General features: G+C 46.3%; 1 protein-coding gene across 2 annotated transcripts in view; it reads left to right on the top strand.

Annotated features, from left to right (window-relative positions):
• Nucleotides 1-22,972, top strand: part of LOC107136159 (trefoil factor 2-like) — a 23,351-nt gene extending 379 nt beyond the window's left edge. The window contains exons 1-5 of one of the 2 annotated variants that reach the window (XM_048803710.1): nt 11,398-11,554; nt 12,836-12,982; nt 13,778-13,924; nt 21,423-21,569; nt 22,785-22,972. In XM_048803710.1, the coding sequence (XP_048659667.1) occupies nt 11,473-11,554; nt 12,836-12,982; nt 13,778-13,924; nt 21,423-21,569; nt 22,785-22,798 (537 nt within the window). In that variant the 5' untranslated portion in view covers nt 11,398-11,472 and the 3' untranslated portion in view covers nt 22,799-22,972. Of the gene's footprint in view, nt 1-11,397; nt 11,555-12,835; nt 12,983-13,777; nt 13,925-21,422; nt 21,570-22,784 lie in introns of those variants that run through there. The other variant, XM_015478355.2, reaches the window with a different exon arrangement.
• Nucleotides 22,973-23,586: the final 614 nt, after the last annotated feature.

Below are 23,586 nucleotides of genomic sequence, written 5' to 3'. Positions count from 1 at the left end.
GGTGTGAGGGGGGAACCTTTCTCAGAAAGGCCCTTGGGCAGGAAAGCGAAACTGTTTCTTAAGATGGCGACTGTCACTTAAGGAGCAAAGCCACAAATCTTGTTTTCCCTTTTTCTCAAAACGGTGACTTTGTTAGGGATAGGCACTGGGGACAAGGACCCGGTTTTCAGCAACCCCCTGGTGTGCACACTGCGACCCTGGATTCCACAAGTGTGGTCTCTCTCTTGGGGACATCTGTGGCGCCACAGGAGCAGGAGTCAGGGCTCAGTGGGACTTGAGGACCTGGAGACTTTCACTTCCTTTTGGTCTGTTGCAGGTTCTCCTCTGTTGGTTGGCCTTGGGTGGGCGGATCTTTTCTGGCTGTCTGTCTTTCTGTTTTGTACACCCAAGGAGCTGGGGGTGGCCTGTCAGAGGAAAAGGCAGTGTGAGAGATTGGCATGTGCAAGTCTGTGTCAAAGTGGCTGTGTGCCAGGCATGGTTTCAGGGATCCCCGTCTGTCCCTCTTCCTCTTTTTGGATCTCTCTCTGGCCCTTTAAGACAGGGCCATGCTGAGGGGATCTTACTGGCAGTCTCTGTGGAGAGGATCATGGTATTCCTAGCTTTACCATGTGGTCAGGGGCACCCCCAGCTACAGCTTTCACAACTACAACTCATCCCTATTGTCAACTGAGTCTATAGGTGGTCCTGGGTTTTGAGCTCTCTCTGAAGCCGCATCTAAAGCCCCGAAAACTTATCCACTTGTGCAATCAGATCTGGCCTCAATATCCTTTGTGCGCCGACTCTAAATGGCCGATTAGTGGCACTCTAGATCCCAATATCATCAGGGATCTTTTCAACTACCGTGAGTGTCTGGGAAAATGGAAAGAGATTTCATACGTTCAGGCCTTCTCCTCCCTACGTTCTAAGCCCTCTCTCTGCAACTCCTGCTCTCCCGCACAAGTCCTCTTAGCTCTCACCTCCTCTGCGCCTGCTTCCAAAGGGACAGAAGACCCTACCCAGGACTCCTTCTCCTTTGACCAGCGGATGAGCCCTGCCATACCACAATTCTGTTCTAGTGAAGCCTCTGTATCAACTGTCCCCACGCCCCTCCGCCCTCTGTCCTCCTGCCACACGCTCACATATTACCACTGCTCAACCCGCATCTCTGTGTCCTCTACGCGAGGCGGCTGGGTGGATCGTGTAATTGGGTTCATGTGCCTTTCTCTTTGTCAGATCTTTCACAGATGGAAAAGCGGCTTGTGTCCTATACTTCAAGTCCCACCACATAGACCAAAGAGTTTCAATTCCTGACTCAGTCATATAAGTGGACCTCCCGCCATGTCCATGTGATCTTGTCTAACACCCTCCAGACTCTCCTGCCGCTCCCCTGACCCTCCACCTGACCTCAGGACCGTCCCCTATTCCGTCTGCCAGTGCCTCCCCTTACCCCGTCCAAGGTGGACCCTACTGTCTGGGATGTTTCCAGTCCTTCTAGGGCCTCACACCACAAGCCCATTCACATCCGCCTCAGAGCTTTCTGCAGAGTGGCCCTGGGAGGCTCCTGACATAAACCCCTTCCTGTCCCAGGTGTGTGGGACTCGCCCTGGGCCACTTTACTTCCCTTGGTGCCAGTGAGTCCGTCAGGTTGTCCCATGGGCTTTGACCTCCCCTCTGGGGATTCGAGCTGCTTTGGGACCCTGGCCCGAGGGCCCAGGACCACCCACCTCCATTCACCTGGTGTTCTCCTTCTCATCCACACTCCTGCGTGACTTCGCCATTTCCCTCCCCCTCCTCACAAGTCTACTCCCTAGAGACACCAGTGACAAGTCTCCTCTCTAGAACTTAGACGTTGGAGAGCACCATCCCTTCCCCTTGGCCACTTCACTCTCGGGTCTGGGTTCTCAGCTCCTCAGCAGAGCTCACGAGAGCCCTGGCCAGGCCTCTCTATGGGCAAAGCCCAGGACTAGGAAGGTAGTGGGTGACTGCTTTCTCTCAGCCCCAGACTCCAACTCGCCATGGGCAACCCCCAAATCCCATGGGACTCACCTCTCAGCTGCCTCTTGCTCACTTAGGCCTACTCTCTTTGGCTCCCGATCTGAAGGCCCTTCAACCAATCCAACCTTCATATCTTCATGACTTTGGCAAGTGCCCAGGAAAGTGGAAGGAAATCCCTTATGTGCAGACCTTCTCCTTTCCCCACTCTAAGCCTCCCTTGTCTCCTCCTGCTCCCCCGCCCAGCTTCTCCTTGCCACTAAAGCTCTGATTCCTCTAGAGACCCCACTTCTAGACAAAAAGGACCCCAGGGCCCTCCTACCTTGTGGAGACCTGGGCAGCCATCTCCCCAGCCAAGGCCACACTGACATTGAAACACAAAGGACAGACTCAGCAGGCTTGGTAAGAGGCTAAGGGGGAAAGTGTCAATTTGACTTTTCCCTTGGCTACAACACAGAAGAATGACCTCAGAACTTTCTCTCTCTCCCCGTCTCCCTGATCTCACATACCCCCTTCAACTTCATGTGGCTGAAAACCAGGGATTTGCTCTAGGGGTCCTCAGACATGTTAGGGCCAAACTTTGCCCCTGTGGCTTTCCTATCCAAGGTCTTGACCCCTCTGTTTGGGATGGGCCCTTTGCCTACGAATGTTGGCCAAAGCCTCTCTACTCATTAGGGATTCAAAGAAACCCACCTTGGGGCCCCACTCACCATCCTGGCTCCCCGTCACCTAAAGGATCTCCTCACCTACCAGGGCTTACACTCCTTACCCCTGTCCCCTTTGATCTCTACAGGTTTCCCTGGTGGGAGATCCAGTCTCACTGTCCACACCTGCTCACCTTTAAACCCTGCTACCCTCCTCCCGCTCCTCAGGACTCTTCCCCCCTCCTCCTCTCACCCACTCATGCACTGAGACTCTGGGGCAGCTCCTTCCACACCCCTCCCACACACAGGAGGCCCTGCTCCAGGCCACATGCACAGGGCCCACAGATGGCCTCTCCTTCCTTCAGGAGGGCGTTGTCAGGCAGGGTCTGCTACCATCTCTCTACCCTCGGCTGTGGAAGCCGCTCCCCTCCCCAGTAACACATCCACTCAGCAGGCTGACCTGGTGCCCTCATCAGAGCCTTCACTGTGGCAAAGGGGGCCTCCCCCAACGTCTACGTGACTCTACTTTCCACCTACTTCTCTCCACTCTGCTTCGTGGAAGGAGCACGGATTCCTGACCACCAAGGGGACTTGAGTTACTAATGCCCCTTGACCTCCGTCTCCTTCAGGGCTCCCAGCTTCCCTCTGCCACTGGATCTGAAGGAAGGCAGCTAAGTAACCCCTTCTCCAGTGGGTACCCCTTTTCCTGACCTCTCTCCTTGTCATAGGCCTTTGGCAAATGCTTGCCCCCTGAGTCATTAGATTTATTTGAGACCAGATGCAAAGGATCTCTAACCCAATTGTGAACCAGCTTCTGTTTAGGACTTCCAACCCCTCACCAAAATTGGGCCATCTGGACTCAGCATCACCTGGCACCCCTGGCAATCACCACTACCTCAATAAAACCCTGTGCCCCTAACAAGGGTCCAGGTGCCACTCTTTTCCCAGCAGGAAGAAGCTACAGAATATCGACCTATGCCCCTCCCCCGTAAGAGTCCCAATAACAAACAAAAAATGGGAGAAAGTAAGGTCCTTGCTTAGCCTCTGGATGGCCATCTTAAGTGTAGCCGCCTCTTTAAGAAAAATTTTCCTTTCCCTCTGAAGGGCCTTTGTGAGACAGACTCCCCACTTCCTCACACCAACCCCACCCTTCACCACCCACATTAGGACCTGCCCAGCTCTGATCCCTGAGCCTGCCCCATCAAAGTCCTGAACCCCGAGCCTGCCCTGTCTCTCCTTCTATGGAGAGATGGCCTTTATTTGTCAGCTCTGACAGGTGAACTCTCTGACAAGTGTCTGTCTGGCCTCCGTCCTTCATTCTTGCTCCCCATCTCACAGGTTCTAGCTTTCCTTTCACCAAGGAAACAGACAGCTGGCTCTCATGGTCCTCCTCAGGGCCTTCACAGCAGGAGGAAGCCAGGTGTGGCTGTCACCTCAGTCCCATTGAGGAGGGCTCCTTGGCACAGGCGCATGTCCCCAGGCAGCACACATCCCAATTCCCAGGAAGCACCCAGCCTGGCTCTCCCTGTCCTCACAGAATGACTGCTCTGCAGATTACCGCACCTACCAACAGCCCCCACTCAAACATGCCCGTGTGGTGGCGTGATGCACAGAATGTGCCCAGGGATTTCCAGGTGGGGTCCCTGCAAGAGCCTCAAATGTCATCACAGCACCTCAGCAAAGACAGAGGGGACCTGGTGGTCACCTGTATCAAAAGGGCCTGGGACTGAGATCAGCCCCTGCTCCCCACAGCCCCCTCTTCCTGAGAGCTGGGGTTGGCAACCTGGGCCCTGCAGAGGGGACTCGTCTGCCAGAGGGGGCAAGGTCTTCATGGCTCATGCAGGTTGAGCCTGTTTCTCAGGTTTAAGTCTCTCCAGCTCATCTAGGTGTGCTGCTGTAAGTCAGTTTCCAGGGTTAGCACTTCTGAAGAAGGAGGAGAGGAGGGGAGGAAGAAAAGGAGGAGGAAGACAGGGAGAGGAGGGAAAGAAGAAGAAGAGAAGAAGAGGGAAGAAGAGAGAAGGGAAAGGCAAAAAAGCGGGGCAAAGATGGATGTTTGTGTTGAAAGTCTACTTGGGCTGGGAGAGATCCAAGATGGCGGGCCAGAGGGAGGCAGCATTCTGTGTGGCTCTGTGACCTGGGACTCAAGTAGTGAGAATACTGCTTCTTTGGGAGCAATATTCATGCTCCCGTGCAGGAATTATGGCCACTGTGTCCATCCAGGGCTCCAGGGCTCAGCATCAGAGAAGGTCTCCCACCATCAGAAACTGTAAAGCCTTTTACAAACCTACTGAGTATATTGTAGATAACAACTGAATTCGCCATTTCTGTGATTGTGACCAAACTGCAAACGTTTTATTAGCAAACATTTGTTTTCAGGGTGTATATTATTTATATTGGGATCTGATAACATCGTCCTTCACCTCATAGGAAAGGTATGGGATCCCTACAGGGGCTTGCTAAGCCTATAGGGTAAAAATGGTAATGCCTTGGATCCACAGCCCTAGAATGGAAGACACGCAAGCAATATGAAAAGAGAAGGGAAGAAAGTGACCCAAACAAATCAAGATACCACAGTACTAGAATCCATGGCCAACACAGCAGAAGAAATGACAGTCCAGGATGTACATAATTGAAATGTTCTGTGGAGTAAAGGATGATATAAGAGAGCAAATACAGGCACAAAGATCATTTTGACAAGAGCTACATGAACAAATACAGGAAGCAAAGATTACTTCAATAGGGAAACAGAGGTTCTAAAAAAAATAATAACCCAGAAATCCTTGAAATGCCAGAAACAATAAACCAAATTGAAAGTTCAGTTGAAAACATCACCAATGGATTAAATCACTTGGAACATAGGACTTCAGACAATGAAGACAAAATATATAATAATCTTGAAAAGAAAGTAGACCACACAGTGAAAATGGTAAGAAACCATGAACCAAATATTCAAGAAATATGGGATAGCAAAAAAAAAAAAAAAACAAATTTAAGATTTATTGGGATACAGGAAGGCATAGCATTCCAGACCAAAGGCATGTGCAATCTATTCAATGAAATATTATCAGAAAAAATCCAGACATGAAGAATGAATTGGAAACCCAAATTCAAGAGGCTGACAGGATGCCAAATGTACAAAATCACAACAGATCCACACCAAGGCACATTATAATGAAAATGCCCAACATACAGAATAAGGAGAGAGAAAGGAATCAGATTGCATATGGGGGAAACCAATAAGGTTATGTGCAGATTTTTTAAAACAGACCCTGAAAGCGAGAAGATCCTGGAACAACATATGTCAAGCTCTGAACAAATTGAATGCCAACCAAGAATCTTATATCCAGAAAAGTCAAGTTTTAGATTCCATGATGAATAAAAACCTTCCATGATAAAAAAAAAAATAAAAGAATTTACAGCTAGAAACCTGGCATTACAGAACATCCTTGGCAAAATATTCCATGAAGACAAAATGAAAAACAAGAATGAAAATCAGCAGAGGGAGGTATTACACTAAGGGAAAAACCAATCAAAGGAGAAACCAAGTCACGTTAAATACCAAAAATAAACAAAAATTCCTGGGAATACACATCATGTCTCAATAATAACCCTGAATGTTAATGGCCTACACTCACCAATCACATGACATGGACTGGCAGATTGGATGAAAAAAAGACCTAACAAAATGCTGCTCTCAAGAGACTCACAGTAAAAAACATCCACAGAGTGAAGGTGAAAGGTTTGGAAAAATCAAACTACTCACATGGACTGCGGAAGCAAGCAGGGGTTTCATCCTCCTATCAAATAAAGTAGACTTCAAACCAAAGTTAATCCAAAGGACATTTCATACTGCTTAAGAGAACTATTCATCAACAAAACATAACAATTATAAATATGTATGCCCCCCCAAATGGGGCATCTACATTCATCACACAAACTCTTCTCAAGTTAAAGAGTTAATAGACCACAACACAATAATTCTGAGTGACTTTAACACACCTCTTTCACCACTGGATAGATCATACAAACAAAAGCTGAACAAAGAAACTATAGAACTCAATAATACAATCAATAACTTATACTTAACTGATATCTGTAGAATATTTCATCCTTCAATGAACGAATACATTTTCTTCTCAGCAGCACATGGATCCTTCTCTAAAATAGACCATATATTATGCTATAAAGCAACTCTTAGCAAATACAAAAAAAGTAGAGATACTACCCTGCATTCTATCAGATCATAATGGAATGAAATTAGAAATCAATGATAAAATAAGAAATAAAAGCTACTCCAACACCTGGAGACTAAATAATGTGCTACTGAATGAACAATGGGTTGCAAAAGACATCAAGGAGATTAAAACATTCTTAGAGGTGAATGATAACACAGATACAATGTATCAAAATCTCTGGGTCACTATGAAGGCAGTAGTAAGAGGAAAGTTCATTGCATGGAGATCATTCCTTAAAAGAAGAAAAAGTCAACAAATAAATGAGTTAACATTACATCTCAAAGCATTAGAAAAAGAATAACAAATCAACACCCAAAGCAAAAGACAGAAAATAATTAAAATCAGAGCTGAAATCAATGAAATTGAAGCAAAAGAAGCAATTGAAAAAATTGCCAAAAGAAAAAGATAGTTAATTGAAAAAATAAATAAAATTGACAGATCTCTAGCCATGGTAATAAAGAGGAGAGAGAAAGCTCAAATTTCTGTGATGGAAAAGGAAATATCATAACAGGTAGTACAGAAATACAGAATATAATTAGAAATTATTTTCAAAATTTGTATTTCAAAAAAAATGAAATATATTGAAGGCATTGACATATTTCTAGAGTCATATGATTTGCACAAATGGAACAGGATGTTATACTCAATTTAAACAGATCAATTTCAAGTGATTAAATAAAAGAAGCCCTCAGAAGCCTACCAACCAAGCAAAGCCCAGAACCAGTTGGATACACAGCCAAGTTCTACAAGACATTTGTAGAAGAACTAATACCAATACTGTTCAATTTTTTTCAGGAAATAGAAAAAGAGGGAGCACTTCCAAACTCATTCTATAAGGCTGAATCCAAAACCTGATTCCAAAACCTGACTCCAAAATCAGCCAAAAACACAGCATCAAGAAAACTTCAAAACAATATCTCTAATCAACATAGATGCAAAAATTCTCAATAGAATTCTGGCAAATTGAATACAAAAACATATCAAAATATAGTGCACCACGATCAAGTGGGGTTCATCCTAGGGATGCAAGGTTGGATCAACAAACGGAATTCAGTAAATGTAATTCATCACATCAATAGACTTAAAGAGAAGAACCATATGATCATCTCAATAGATGCATAAAAAGCATTTGACAAAATACCACACCCTTCATGTTCAAAACACTAGAAAATCTAGGGATAACAGGAACATATCTCAACATTGAAAAAGCTATCTATGCTAAGCCCCAGGACAACATCATTCTAAATGCAGAAAAACTGAAAGCATTCCTTCTAAAAACTGGAACAAGACAGGCATACCACCTTTCATCACTTCTATTTTAATATAATTCTTGAAACACTGGCCAGAGCAATAAGATAGGTGAAAGAAATTAAATGGATACAGAAAGGAAAAAAGAACTCAAATTAGCACTATTTGCTGATGATATGATTCTATACCTAGAAGACCCAAAAAATTTCACCAGAAAACTTCTAGAACTAGTACATGAATTCAGCAAAATAGCAGGACACAAATTGAACACCCATAAATAAAAGGCATTTCTGTACATCAATGACAAATCCTCTGAAAAGGAAATGAGGAAAACTACCCCATTTACAGTAGCCTCAAAAAATAAAATAAAATACTTGGGAATCAATGTAACAAAAGATGTAAAAGTGTGGTAAGCCATTCTTATAAACCGTGGCCGCCATTAGAAGATGGCGCCGGCTTCCACTGTGGCCTGTGATAAACAACTCCTTTTATGGAGAGTTGGCGTGCAATCCCTTACCACCCTATGAGAGAGATCCACGTGGCGGCTTGGGATTGGGACGCGGGGGGCTTTATTAAGCTGTGCTTGGGTGTGTTCGGGTGGCAGGCGCTAGAAGAATGATACATGACTCAAGGCCTGAATAAACTGCTGAAAGAAGAATCCTGTGTCGTGTTTTCCCTTGCCGGCGAGGGGTCGCGACATAAAAGGCCTCCACAGCAAAAACTGCAGAAAGCTAAAGAAAGAAATTCAAGAAGACCTTAGAAGATGGAAAGATCTTTCTTCTTCTTGGATAGGCAGAATTAATATTGCCAAAATGACCATTCTACCAAAGTATTATACAGATTTAATGAAATTCCAATCAAAATCCCAATGACATTCCTCATAGAAATAGAAAAAGCAGTCAAGAAATTCATCTGGAAAAGCAAAGACCCAGAATAGTTAAAGCAATCCTTAGCAAGAAGAGTGAAGCCGGTGACATCACTATACCAGAACTTAAACTATACTAGAGAGCAATACTAACAAAACCAGCATGGTATTGGCACCAAAATAGACTGGTAGACCAATGGTTCAGAATAGAGGACACAGAGAATAACCCACATAAATACAGTTATCTTATATTAGACAAAGGAACCAAAAATGTACATTGGAGAAAAGATAACCTCTTCAACAAATGGTGCTGGCAGAACTGGAAATCCATATGCAAAATAAAAAAAAATTGAACCCCTATTCCCACCATGTACAATACACAACTCAAAGTGGATCAAGGTCCTGGAATTAAACCAGAGACCCTGCATCTAATAGAAGAAATAGTAGGCCCACATCTCCATTATATCAGATTTAGGCCCCTAATTCCTTAATAAGAATCTTATAGCACAAGAATTAAAAATCAAGAATTAATAAATGGGATGGATTCAAACTAAAAAGCTTCTTCTCAGCAAAAGAAACAATCAGTGAGGTGAAGAGAGAGCCCACAGCTTGGGAGCAAATTTTTACCACTTGCACATCAGATAGAGCACTCATCTCCAGGGTATATAAAGAACTCAAAAAGCTAAATACCAAAATAACAAATAACCTAATCAATAAATGGGCCAAGGAACGGAACAGACACTTAGGTGATATACAATCAATCAACAAACATGAAAAAATATTCAACGTATCTAGCTATTGGAGAAACGTGAATCAAAACGACTCTTAAGATTTCATCTTAATCTAGTCAGAATGGCAGCTATTAACAATGCAAACAACGATAAGTGTTGTCGAGGATGTGGGGAAAAAGGCACACTCACACACTGCTGGTGGGACTGCAAATTGGTGCAGACAATCTGGAAAGCAGTATGGAGAGTCCTTGGCAAACTTGGAATGGAACCACCGTTTGACCCAGTTATCCCACACCTTGATCTATACCCAAAGGACTTAAAAACAGCATACTACAGGGACACAGCCACATAAATGTGTATAATAGCATAGTTCACAATAGCTAAACTGTGGAACCAACCTACATGCCTGTCAGTAGCTGAATGGATAAAGAACATGTGGTATATATACACAATGGAATATTATTCAGCAATAAAAGACAAAAAAATTATAACATTTGCAGGTAAATGGATGGAGATGGAGAATATTATGCTAAGTGAAGTTAGCCAATCCCCAAAATCCAAAGGGCAAATGTTTTCTCTGATATAAGGAGGCTGATTCATAGTGGGGTAGGGAGGGGGAGCATGGGAGGATTAGACGAACTCTAGATAGGGCAAAGGGAGGGAGGGGAAGGAAAGGGGCTAGAGGTGTAAAAAAGATGGTGGAATGAGATGGACTTCCTTATCCTAAGTACATTTATGAAGACATCAATGGTGTGAATAGACTTTGTGTACAAGCAGAGATATGAAAAATTGTTCTTTAAATGTGTAATATGAATTATAATGCATTCTGTTGTCTTATATAACAAATTAGAATTAAAAGTTAAAAAATGAAAATAAGCGATAACTATATAAAAAAAAAATGTCATTGGGTTGGGCTCGGTGGCACATGCTTATAATCCCAGCAGCTCAGGATCTTGAGTTCAGGCAGGAGGATCTTGAGTTCAAAGTCAGCCTCAGCAAAAGTAAGGCACTAAGACAGTTAGTGAGACCCTGTCTCTAATTTTAAAAACATAAAATAGGGCATATGGTGTGGCTCCGAGTTCAGAGCCCTAATCACCCCTAAAAAAAGTGCTTGTATCCAGAGACCTGTAGATGTTAGCAGTGGATGTCTCTGTACAGAGGGGTGTTGTATATTATTTAATTTTAAAAACAAAATTCAGTGCATTAATTAAAATGCACTGAATAAGTGTACTCTACATTGATTAAGATATAATAGAGTAAAATGGTTTTGATGGAAAAAAGCAAAAAGCAAACAAAAAACATCCACCTTTCAATACTCCTGGGAGGGATGTAAGAACCTGACTCAGCTGCTGCCTGCTTTCAAGCTCCGGATTCAGGGGCCTGTTGGTGGGCAGGGCCCTTCTGCATGGCTCCTGGCCTGGTGGCTAAGGCTGGCAGCCTTAGTGTCAGGGACCCAGTGCTGGTAGAGGGAGCCCTCCCGCCCCACGCTGAGCCCTCCTCCCTTCCTGCAGCTGAGATGCCCCAACCTGGCTCCTGCCTCCTGGACGGAGGATCATCAGCCCCAGAGCAGTGTCCACCCGAGTGGCCCTCCCTTCAGGGCAGCGAGCCTCTGGTGGTTTGCAGTTGTGGGCAGGGGAAAGAAAGGGGGGTGGAGCTGGGCCCTGGAGAGCCCTCCCCAAGGCAAACAACCCAGAGAACCTGTGCACACACAGGGGTATAGAAGGGCCTTCCTGGTGGCGTGGCACATCCTGTGTGTGGTCCTCAAGACGCCCACTGTCATGGAGGCCAGAGCGCTTTGGCTGCTGCTGCTGGTCCTGGCCCTGGGGTCCTCTGGCTGGGCTGAGCAGGACGTTGGCCTGTGTGAGTACCACTCTGGTCCCCGATGGCAGGGTGGGGACACAAGAGAGGGAGAGACTGGCAGGCGGGGTGCCCTTCTGTGGTCTCCAGAGTTGAGAAACCCTCATGCTTCTACTCCACGTCAACTTAGTGATCACCATTTGTCAGATTCAGACCTGTTCTTGCAGCAGCCCCACATAGAGGGTCTTATTGTCCCTGTGTCACACTCAGGAAACTGAAGCTCAAGAGTCAGCATCTCTAAGGCAGCCTCCCTGCGGGTCAGGCTTGAAAACTCGATTGCACCCAGGCTTGCCCTGGGGGGCAGCTGGCACCCAACTCCTGCCCCGGTGCCTTCTTCGCCAGAGGTTTCTGATCACACCATAGGACTTTGCCCAACATGCTGGCAGTTGACAAAAGAGACGAGGAAGGGACTGGTCCAGAACATGGCTCTGCCGACTGTCTTCCTGCCACCATGGCTTTGCAGCTCAGGCGGTGTTGGCGCCAAGTCTGAAGGCACAAGGGGGTGACCTCACCAGGTTTCCAGAGCAGAGCAGGCAGAGGCAGCAGCTCCCAAAGTTGGCCACCCACCAGGGTCACCTGGGGGCTGGTCAGCTCCTCCTGTAAGACCGTCTCAGGGTGGAGCCAGGCCCTGGTGGATTTCAGAGATTGCCAGGGATTGCAACGTGCAAGGCCCCGGGAAGCACTGGAGTAGAGGCTGCGGGCTGGCCCGGGGCTGTCCCACGTGCTCCATTTCCTCAAGGAAGAGTCTAGTTGTCATGGCACCAGGTGGACCTTTAGGCACATGGAGACAGCCCTGCAGGATTCAGGACCCAGAGTGTTGGGGCCCAAGGTGCAGCCATGTCATGACAAGCAGACGCTGTGGGGTGGCGGGTGCCGAGGGGCAGCTTCAGCACCAGCACCTGGCTGACTTCCCCGAGGACAGGGCATGTCCTGCACACGGTCATTTCTAGACAAGGGGCAGGTGTTGCTGCTCAAACAAGGAGGGGAGCCTGGTCTCGGCTCTGGGGACCCGGATTCCCCCAGGGCCTGATGGAGGTACCCAGACTTCCTGACAAGGTGAAGGGGGCATGCCAATGAGAGCCACCAGGGCAACACTGGGTCCCCGGGTGTGGCCTTCAACAGCCCAGGTCCTTCATTCCTGGGGAAAGCCCATGCTCCCAGGGGCAGGGAGGCGCCATCTCTGAGCTCAGGAGTGGGCTAAGGGAGGATGTGAACTTCAAACTGAGGCAAACACCTGGCCCCAAGCCCTGGGGGCTCTGGCACTGACCTGGTGTTTTTGGGCAGCGGGACAACAGTGTGTCGTCTCGGGCAGTGAGAGAGTGGACTGTGGCTATCCTGCCATCAGCCAGGAGGACTGCACCAACCGGTGCTGCTGCTTTGACTCCAGCATACGAGGGGTGCCCTGGTGCTTCAAGCCTCTGAGAAAGCCAGGTAAGTCCAGCATGGTGACCCCGGGTGCCTGTGTTCTCAGGGCCCCCATCCTTCTTCGGCCAGGTAGAGACATAAGGACCCCCTGGAAGCCGCACATGCCTGGGCCTGTTCCTGGGTCTGGGCAGGACAACCTGTATGTCAGTTTCATTGTCTGTTGGTAGAGGCGTCCCATCAGGGGCCAATGTCGAGGGCAGCTGGTAGCCCCTGGCAGGCCCCATTTGTCCCCTTTCTATAAGATATGAAAGTGGTGGTGTTAAAAGATGTTCTAGGTTATATAAGGAACCAGTTTAAACTGTCCTACAGGCCTGCAGGATTCGGGACCCAGAGTGTCGGGGCCCAAGGTGCAGCCATGTCATGACAAGCAGACGCTGTGGGGTGGCGGGTGCCGAGGGGCAGCTTCAGCACCAGCACCTGGCTGACTTCCCCGAGGGCAGGGCATGTCCTGCACACGGTCATTTCTAGACAAGGGGCAGGTGTTGCTGCTCAAACAAGGAGGGGAGCCTGGTCTCGGCTCTGGGGTCCCGGATTCCCCCAGGGCCTGCACCAGTACCCAGACTTCCTGACAAGGTGAAGGGAGCATGCAATGAGAGCCACCAGGGCAACACTGGGTCCCCGGGTGTGGCCTTCAACAGCCCAGGTCCTTCATTCCTGGGGAAAGCCCATGCTCCCAGGGGCAGGGAGGCGCCATCTCTGAGCTCAGGAGTGGGCTAAGGGAGGATGTGAACTTCAAACTGAGGCAAACACCTGGCCCCAAGCCCTGGGGGCTCTGACACTGACCTGGTGTTATTTGGGCAGCGGAAATCCAGTGTGTCTTCCCAGCCAAGGAGAGGGTGAACTGCGGCTACCCTGCTATCGGCAAAGAGGACTGCAATAACCGCGGCTGCTGCTTTGACTCCAGCACTGCAGGGGTGCCCTGGTGCTTCAAGCCTCTGAAAAAGCCAGGTAAGTCTAGCATAGTGACCCTAGGTGCCTGGTGTCTCAGGGCCATCCTGTCCTTCCTGGGCCTGAGTGTAGATATGTGGACCCCTAGGAAGTCACATATATCTGTGCCTGTGCCTGGGTAGGAAAAACCAGTATTTTCACTGTCATTATCTGTTGGTGGAGTCCTCCTATCAGGGGCCTCCAAATGTTCTGGGGCAGGTCACTCAGAAAACACCAAGTCCCAGTTTTGTCCAAATTGCAGAGTCTTCATTCCGACAGGCAGGGACTGCTTCCTATGGGAACAAGTTCTCTCTTCAGCAAACAGCCTATAGCTTCAACATTTTAGGATATTTAAAGACAAAAAGCCCAACAACTACATCCAGATTGACGTAGCTGATAGCAAGCAGGAAGAGAAGTTCAACTGGGCAGTTAGCAAGACAATGCAATGGGTGCCTTGGTATTTCCCATGGAACTAGCCAGGTTGGCAGAGCAGACACAAGCAGAAGGGACATGGGTCAAAAGGACCTAGTGGAGTACAAGCTAGAGAATGGTTACTAATGTCTACACAATCAATCTCTGTCAAGGTGCATTTCCCAAGAAAAATGGAAACCAAAGAGAACAATTTTATGTTGTGTAAGAATTGCTATTTTGCGTTGCCAAGTATACCATGCTGGGACTTTCCCAGGGAGAAGCATTTCTTACATGATGTGGAGTCTCAGGGTAAAATGGAGTCAGTTTGGTCATTGTCCATATAGTCTGGCCCATAACTTTCCCCACTGGTTTTATGGAACTAATCAAATCATTGTGTCATCATCATTAGTACATAGTTGATTGTAATGAGTATGGAGGACTCTCAGTTTTACAGATTGTGTCTTTTGTTTTATATATTTTATCAGACAATTAAAAATGCAGGGTACAATTAGAAGTCCTCAGAGAATGTACTGGCTATAGCTGGTATAATCATAGTTAGCCAGCAGGATCAGGAGAACAAATTTTGATACCAATTCCTTCATGTTGTCTTGTTTCTTCCCTTTTCTTTAATCATTTTCTGATCAGAGTTAGACAGTCTCTTACACTCCTGAGTGATTAGTATAGAAGCACATGTCTCCCCTGATGCCATACATAGGCCTCTCTGTTTTAAGAGCCAGAGATCTAAACCTCTCCTGTTTTGTAATTACCACTCTGCCAGGGGATCTGAAGAGGTCTCCAGTCTGTTCACTGATTGCTAGTTCCCCCAAATCCAAATCTACCTGTTTTCTCAGGGCCTTGAAATTTTCATTTCCAGTTAAAAGAGCTGCTGTGCCCAGGGGTTGAAAATCCCGCAACCATTGGGCCCATTAGTAGGGGAACTAGGATGGGGCTGTTCTCCTAGGATGGGTATGAACCCCAGATGATTTTGTCTAGCTTCTCCATTGTAGTAGCACCCTTGGGGAATAATGTGAACAGTCACACAAAATTTGTCCCATCCTGATGTGCCAAAAGCTGTAGGGACACGCGGGGAGTTACTCCTGTTAGGCAGGCAGACCAAATACCTTCTGGAGCCACGTGAGAATTAGAAGACTCCTGGGGTGTATTAACACCTTGGTGGAAAGACAGGAATGTTCGTGATTGGGGAGTTATGTATTTGGAAACCTGGGGGAGGGAAGCATAAGCCTCATTCTTATAAGTTTCCTAATGTTGGATTCCACCTTTTGTAGTCCAAAACTATATTAATTATAAGTCGCCATTGTGATGATTTTCTGAGCCAGAGAAAAACATGATTAACATTTTTTTTTTGGACCTAAACTAGCCTCCACTTTGTGATTTAACCAATTATTTATCTATACTAACCATAATTTTCCCCTTTAACATTCGGGACTTCCTACTGCTGTAAGGAAAAAGGACGATGATTGCTCTTGCTGCTTTGAGCTGAGAGGAGGCGATGTGCAGTGGGGCAAGCAGTTTGGAGTCCAGTTTTTAGAAACTGGATGGGTTGAGGGGTCCATGGTAAAAATCTTGTTCAGGAAGAACAGGTTGTAAATTCACCTGGGGGTGGACACTTCTATGAGAGGGAAAAAAAGACACTAGTGCTGAAATAAGATTCATATGAAATAGCAATTGTAGCTTCTGGAATCTGTCCGGGAATATCATGAAAATGATAGAAGTTAATAATTGTTTACCAGGAGGTGAAAGAGCTGAGAAATTGTCCCCATAGCAAGGCCTAACAAAGCCTAATAAGGCCCCTTTTTGGGGAATGTAAATCTTTAACATTGTCAGAGTTATCAGGAATGTAGAGACAACACTTAGTTAATGTTAGTTAATGTCATCTGATTTTTGTAAAATATCTTTATTGGCATGACCTCTGTGTTCAGTAGAGATCCCTTTATCTTTGTTACTTAGGGCTAGATAATTATACTAGCAGACATTGATCGTGTCTACATGTGTAGGAGCTTAGGAAGATCTGTAGGCCTTAAACTGACTAAAAACTTGTGGCTCTGGAAGTTTCTATTGGAAGTTATCAGGGATTCCTGCCTAAGAATCTCTCTTCTGTTGCCTCCAGCTTTGCTTCTTCTTGGGGGGCTGGGCAGGGGAGCGTGGTTAACACCAGTATACATCTTAAGTTATATTCACATAACTGTTGTTTCTTTCTTTCTTTAAATGCCCAGGAATGGCTGTGCCTTGGGTTTAACTGTTTTTGCTAGGTGCCTAAGATCAAGCTGGTCAAACCAACCTTCTCCTATCCATTGTTAAGAGTCAGCTGAGTCTCCTTGGGGGATACTCTTGGGGAGCTCATGAGCACCCTTTTAGTTCTGCTAGTGCCATCTGTGTTAGGATGGATCAAGGTCTTGCTGACCATGTGGCTTCCCTTGGGAGCAGCAAGGATGAGCTTCCAATGACCCTCCTCTTTTGCAGCATGAGTACTGATTGGCTTTCCATTCTCCAGTGGTCTCATTGATCTCCTTGATTGGGAGGTTATGTGGCCCAGAGTTGCAAAGCTCTTCTCCTTTTTCCTGGGTTCAGGCTGACTCAGCGGGCAGGAGCCAAATACTGGTTTTCTTGGCCTCTTTATTTTAACCAAAATCTTTAAGTCTTGGGCTTAAACGCCCAGCAAGTCAGTCTTATCAGTCTTAAACTAAGAGGACTGGGCTTTAACTTTAATGTTTATCGCTTTACAGTTAATGTTATCCCCTTTAATTATTATCTGTCTTTAGATGATGGCTTAATATCTTGAATTAATTTAGGTTGTGTGTTCTTGAAGCACTACCTCTGCAAAACATTAATAGGCAACACTTATGAGAAAAATACAAAGTGAAATTAACAAGAGTAAAAACATATTTACTTTGTGTAATAGCTATCTTGAATTTGGTTGAGTTATACATTATATCCCCTGTTTGAGATCACAGTAATATTTAAAATAAAATCAATCTTTTGAGTATAACTTTACATGAATTGAAGTCTGGCCTACTTTGAAGTCATTTTGACATGCTGTAAGGTAGGAGGCAGAGCCTTATCTCAGGTAAGGTGGGACTCTGCACAAATCTTAGGTAAAGTGTTCTAGTTCTGAAGATGACCCTTGTCTCTCTTTTTAGGTATCATTTTATAAAATTTTCATATATTGTTTCTGAGTCTGTATGAATGTTAGCTAACACAATACGACATACATCTATAACATGAATCAAGGGAAGGCTGAGGGCTTTTAACTTTCCTTTTGTGTGGAATAGTGGCGAAAATGTTTTATGATATTAGCATTTAAACAGATCAGGCTCTCATTATCTTTTAAAATACCTTTAAATTTTAATATCCCAGGGTAAAAGGTGATGTAAGGTTTGGCTACAAAACATCAAATGATATAAATAAATCCTCAGTAAAATCTGTTATCCTTATAAGTTTAAAATTCCATTAGACAACTTTAGTTGAAGAACAACATCTTGATAAAATGTTCCTTTAAATCTGATGTTTTTATATTAACCAAGTTTAACCTTTAAAGAAAAATGTAGACTCTGTGATGTAGAACAATTCTTTAAAATAACAGTTGCTATTTAACCACAGATGTACAAACATTAATTTCTCCAAGACTAATTGCTCTGTAAAAATATGTTTTTACTCTTGTTAATAATTAATAAAACTTAACAGACACAATGTAATTAATATTTTAAGAAGTCTTTGGCATTTTAACATATAGGTCAAACTTTGGTTTATATCAGTACATTAATATTTGTTCTTAGAGAACAACCTGAAATAGTTTTAACTATTTGTGTTACATATATATAAAACAAACTTAGTTATACATAAACCTTTTAATATTTACCTTTTATTTATAGATTTTTATATTACTTAATTAGATCCTATTGTTCACTTAGATGTATTACCATTTTACTTTACCACATAAAGACTTTCTTACCAGGGGATATTTTTTCCCTTTACTAAATACACTTTTATATTTAGAACCTTTTAATAATTTTTAATCTGTTGATCTTTCTGTTTATACTTTGAAATAACTCTTATAAATTTTTGAATTTGGATAAATTATTCTGTCTTAACAAGATGACATACTTTATGTTTTTTACTGTACTCTAATTGAAATGCAGTTGAAACCTCTGGACCCCTTGTATATAGAATTATACCTGTTGGGACTTTTAACTTTAAGTAACCTTATTTTAGTGATAACACAAAGTAATTTAAAGTCCTTTTTAATTTACCAATTTATGAAAATACAATAATGTTTAAGTATCTTACCTTATGGAATTTAAGAAGTTAAGAGTATTTGATATTGTATTCAACAGTTAGAATTTTAACTTTGTAAACCAATCAGATGTCTCCAACAAACACATCCATGATTAAATCCATACATGTCAGATCTAATTTACATTTTTTTTTAAAAAACCAAGATATCAGACAAGTGCATTGAACAGTACTAGTCACCATTTTTTTTCCTGTTGAAGAAAAATCCTAGAAACAATGGATATTAGATACTTTATAGACATTAACATTTTATTTAAATAGAACCATTTAAATCATATGAACCAAAGGTATTTGGATCCATTTTTTAAAATTTTAATTCATGAGTTCATATGTCAATTTTGGTACCAAATATATGTCGATATGGCAATACATGTAGACAGACAGTACACTGGGACACCTACACAAAACAGACAGACCAACAAAAACCCTGTAGGTTATTCCTTTAAAATCTATTAGATTCAGACTTAACCCTTGTAAAATGGCCTTAGAACAAAGCTGAGTGTAATCAAAATAACATATTAACCTAGGTGTGTTGGATCAAAATCAGGAATTTAACAAATATAGAATTTAAAAAAGCCTTTCTGGCCTCCGTACTGAGGTGGTCCCACTCATCAAAGGTAAAAGGAATTAAGGGAACATAGACAAATGATGGGGCCTTCTTCCTCCCTCAGGGAACTTCCCAAAGAGGCAGCTCCACTGGCCTCCCTGGGAGAGTCCCCCCAGGTTGGGGTCCCATTCTAAACTGGTTTTTCTGGGTTCTTGGATAGCAGCCACCAAATTTCAGCCTGACATTGAAAAATCTTTGGACCCTTTTTAATAGCGGGGAGTTATTCATGCTTGCAAATATTGAGAGACAAAAGCCAAATTTCCTAGACAAAATTAGGCTTTTTTACACAATTTAGAAATAATAATTTTATAAAACCCTTTAGTTCTAATCTGCCCTCTATAGGGACAGACATTGTCTACCCTCTTGGCCTCGTGGCCCATTTCCTAAATGAAGGCAATCTCTAGAATGCTCTTTTACCTTTAGTTTTTACTTTTTGACCAAAAAAAAAATCATCTGTTGGCAGCCGTTGACATTTTAATGCAAGCTTTAATGAGCACAGTTAAAACATTCTTAACCATTTTTAAAATATCAGAAACAAACTGAGGTAGAAATTAACACACACACACACACACACACACACACACAAAAGGGGACAAACAATAACAAACAACAAACAAGACAAAAACACAAGGCAGATAATCAAACCCACAGCAGGTCAGGTGCCAAGGACAAACTTAACCCCAGACCAGACAGACCAGAGAACCAAGGAAAAGCCAGACAGAGAACCAAGCAACCTCTTGCTAGCCCTGGACTCGGGTCCATGATGCTGCGTCCAGCTTTTCCAGAGCCCCTCCAGACACAGATCCGCACAGTGCGGACTTCCCTTCTCTGGGGAAACAGACGACTCTTGGCAGTTTTAGGAGGGTGAGGGGTTGGTGGAGGGATGGCCCAGGGCTGAGGAACGCCTCTGAGAGGCCTTCCCCTGGGTGGTCCTGAGCCATCTCTGGAACACTAGAAAAGTAGATCTCACTGGGGCCTCCTGCTGTTGTGGGGCAGGTCACTCAGAAAACACCAAGTCCCAGTTTTGTCCAAATTGCAGAGTCTTCATTCCGACAGGCAGGGACTGCTTCCTACGGGAACAAGTTGTCTCTTCAGAAAACAGCTGTAGCTTCAACATTTTAGGATATTTAAAGACAAAAAAACCAACAACTACATCCAGATTGGCGTAGCTGATAGCAAGCAGGTAGAGAAGCTCAACTGGGCAGTTAGCAAGACAATGCAATGGGTGCCTTGGTATTTCCCATGGAACTAGCCAGGTTGGCAGAGCAGAAGCAAGCAGAAGGGACGTGGGTCAAAAGGACCTAGTGGAGTACAAGCTAGAGAATGGTTACTAATGTCTACACACTCAATCTCTGACAAGGTACATTTCCCAAGAAAAATGGAAACCAAAGAGAACGATTTTATGTTGTGTAAGAATTGCGATTTTGTGTTGCAAGTATACTATGCTAGGCAATGATTAATGGGTACAGAACTGGGACTATCCCAGGGAGAAGCATTTCTTACATGATGTGGAGTCTCAGGGTAAAATGGAGTCTGTTTGGTCATTGCCCATATATCCTGGCTCATAAAACGGCCAAGGGCAGCTGGTAGCCCTTGGCAGGTCCCATTTGTCCCCTTTCTATAAGATATAAAAGTGATGGTGTTAAAAGATGTTCTGGGTTATAGAAGGAACCAGTTTAAACTGTCCTACAGGCCTGCAGGATTCGGGACCCAGAGAGTCAGGGCCCAAGGTGCAGCCATGTCATGACAAGCAGACACTGTGGGGTGGTGGGTGCTGAGGGACAGCTTCAGCACCAGCACGTGGCTGACTTCCCCGAGGACAGGGCATGTCCTGCACACGGCCATTTCTAGACAAGGGGCAGGTGTTGCTGCTCAAACAAGGAGGGGAGCCTGGTCTTGGCTCTGGGGACCTGGATTCCCCCAGGGCCTGCCAGCTTGAGGTACCCAGACTTCCTGACAAGGTGAAGGGAGCATGCCAATGAGAGCCACCAGGGCAACACTGGGTCCCCGGGTGTGGCCTTCAACAGCCCAGGTCCTTCATTCCTGGGGAGAGCCCATGCTCCCAGGGGCAGGGAGGCGCCTTCTCTGAGCTCAGGAGTGGGCTAAGGGAGGATGTGAACTTCAAACTGAGGCAAACACCAGGCCCCAAGCCCTGGGGGCTCTGGCACTGACCTGGTGTTGTTTGGGCAGTGGAAAGCCAGTGTGTCGTCCTGGCCAAGGAGAGAGTGAACTGCGGCTACCCTGCCATCAGCCAGGAGGACTGTTCCAACCGCGGCTGCTGCTTTGACTCCAAGACTCCAGGGGTGCCCTGGTGCTTCAAGCCTCTGCAGGAGGAAGGTAAGGCCCAGCATGGTGACCACAGGTGCCTGGCGTCTCAAGGCCCCCATCCTTCCTGGGCCCTAGTGGAGGCATGAAGACCCCCAGGAAGGCCCACCTGCCTGGCTTGGGCAGGACAACCAGCACTGTCACTGTGACTATCTGTGTGTAGAGCCTCTTATCAGGGGCCCTCTGCTGAGGGCAGCTGGTAGCCACTGGCTGGTCCCATTTGTCCCCTTTCTATACAATATAAAACGGACGCTGTTAAAAGATGTTCTAGGTTAAGGAATCCTGTAGAAGGAACCAGATTAAAGTGACCCACAGTGAATGGGGAGATATGCAGGTGTGGAATGCTGAGCTGACTTTTGAGGCTATTTTCTGCAAACCAAGCACCCAGGGTCCCTGTCATCTGTGACTTGCTCACAGCAGCTGGTGGCCATGCTGGTGTGGTGCCCTGGTGCCTCCCTGCACCTGATCCTGCTGCTGACTGCCCACTGGGTGTGCCTCTCCTCCCTCCTCCCTCAGTGGAGCAGGGGTCAGTGGGGGTGCAGCACAGCCCCCTCTTGCTCTGGGAGGGGCCCTGTGCCTGGGCCAAGCACAGATGGCGTGAGCACAGGTGGTTTGCCATCCTGACTCCATCTGGGCCCCACCCCACCAGGTCTTGGGAGTGCCTGTCTGCTCAGAGCCATCTGGCCTCCCAGGGGCCAGCTCACCTTCTCAGAAGGACCTGCCTTCCGGAAGCACCTTCCTGGAGTCAGAGCCAAGGGGCCAGACTTGGCTTTGTCCTGGGGCGGCAGGGAGGAGGCTGAGCTCCAGCTGCTGCAGCCTCTGACCAAGGATGGTGTTTGCCTCCCGTCCTGAGCACAGCCAGGGAGGAGGGCCGGAGAAGGCTTGAGACCCGCCAGGGAGCTGGCCTTGCCCCTGCTGGCTGTCCACCTTCCTCTGCCTGCCCTCTGGGGACTCCTCCTCTTCTTTGAGTGCCAGCCAGGGGTCCTGCCAAGGCGCACCTCACTTCTCCATTGCCCTGATGACCTGGGTCCAGTTATTTCCCCTAGTGACCCTCCATGGGATAGGCAGCTGTTCTCACAGGCTGTGGGGACACTCTGTTTTTCCCTGGAGACCCGGGGGAGGCTTCAGAGAGGCGCTGCCTTGGAGACCACCCTGCCTTGGCATCCAGGCTGGGCAGGGTGGGTGGAGATGGCACCGCTCACCCTAACGCCTGTGCTTTGTCCCCAGAATGCACGTTCTGAAGCTCTGCTCTCTGCGGCCTGGGATGGCACCTTGCCTGTGGATGGTGGCTGGAGGAGGGGGCTGCTCATCAAGGCTCCCCCTGCTCTGGGCAAACGCGTCAGCTGAACACTCGTGTCCAGGGTCTGCTGTCTAATGAATAAAGCTCTCATGCTCAGCATGAGGACCGTTCTTCACGCCAAGCCTCTGGCCCTGTGTTCCTCCACTTGGCTCCTTCCTCCTAAGTTCTGAAAACCATGTCACATGAAAGTTTTAAAAAAGCTGTGCCTGCCTTTCTTGGGGAAGAGAGAAGTCCAGGAGAGTCCTCTCACAAATGGGAGCTTCTTGTATTTGTTGGCAGGTCAAGTTTAACCCCGAGACCCTTCAGATGGCCTTCTTTCCTTTTCTCTTTCATGAACACGGGTCTGCTGTATGCACCAGTCAACGAGTGTCACTGACCTCCCGTCCCATTCAGTGTCCCGGCCTCTGGAGGGGAGGCTGTCGCCCGCCCTCCCTGGGGCAGCCTGGCTCTGCACTCACCCTGAGAAGGCCCCAAGTGTGCCCAGGGTTCGCCAACACTCGGCCCCCATGGGGACTGTCCTAAGGGGCATCTGCCCTGTCATGGTGCAAAGGCCAGATGTCACCTCTGCCCACAGGGTGGGGTTGCTTGGTGTCCTCCCCCTGGGAAGGAGACACTGGGGCCCTAGGCAGCAGCCTTCATTCTGACCCTGTGCTGGGACCCTGACCTTGACCTCCCACTCCCTAGAAGTGCCACAGAACTGCCTTTGGCCTCTGAGGGGGGATCTCTCTT

This window comes from Marmota marmota, unplaced genomic scaffold (assembly GCF_001458135.2).
Source record: "Marmota marmota marmota unplaced genomic scaffold, marMar, whole genome shotgun sequence".
NCBI classification, from domain to species: Eukaryota; Metazoa; Chordata; class Mammalia; order Rodentia; family Sciuridae; genus Marmota; species Marmota marmota.
The sequence above is the reverse complement of the archived record's forward strand: the minus strand, read 5'-3'. Positions and strand labels throughout refer to the sequence as shown.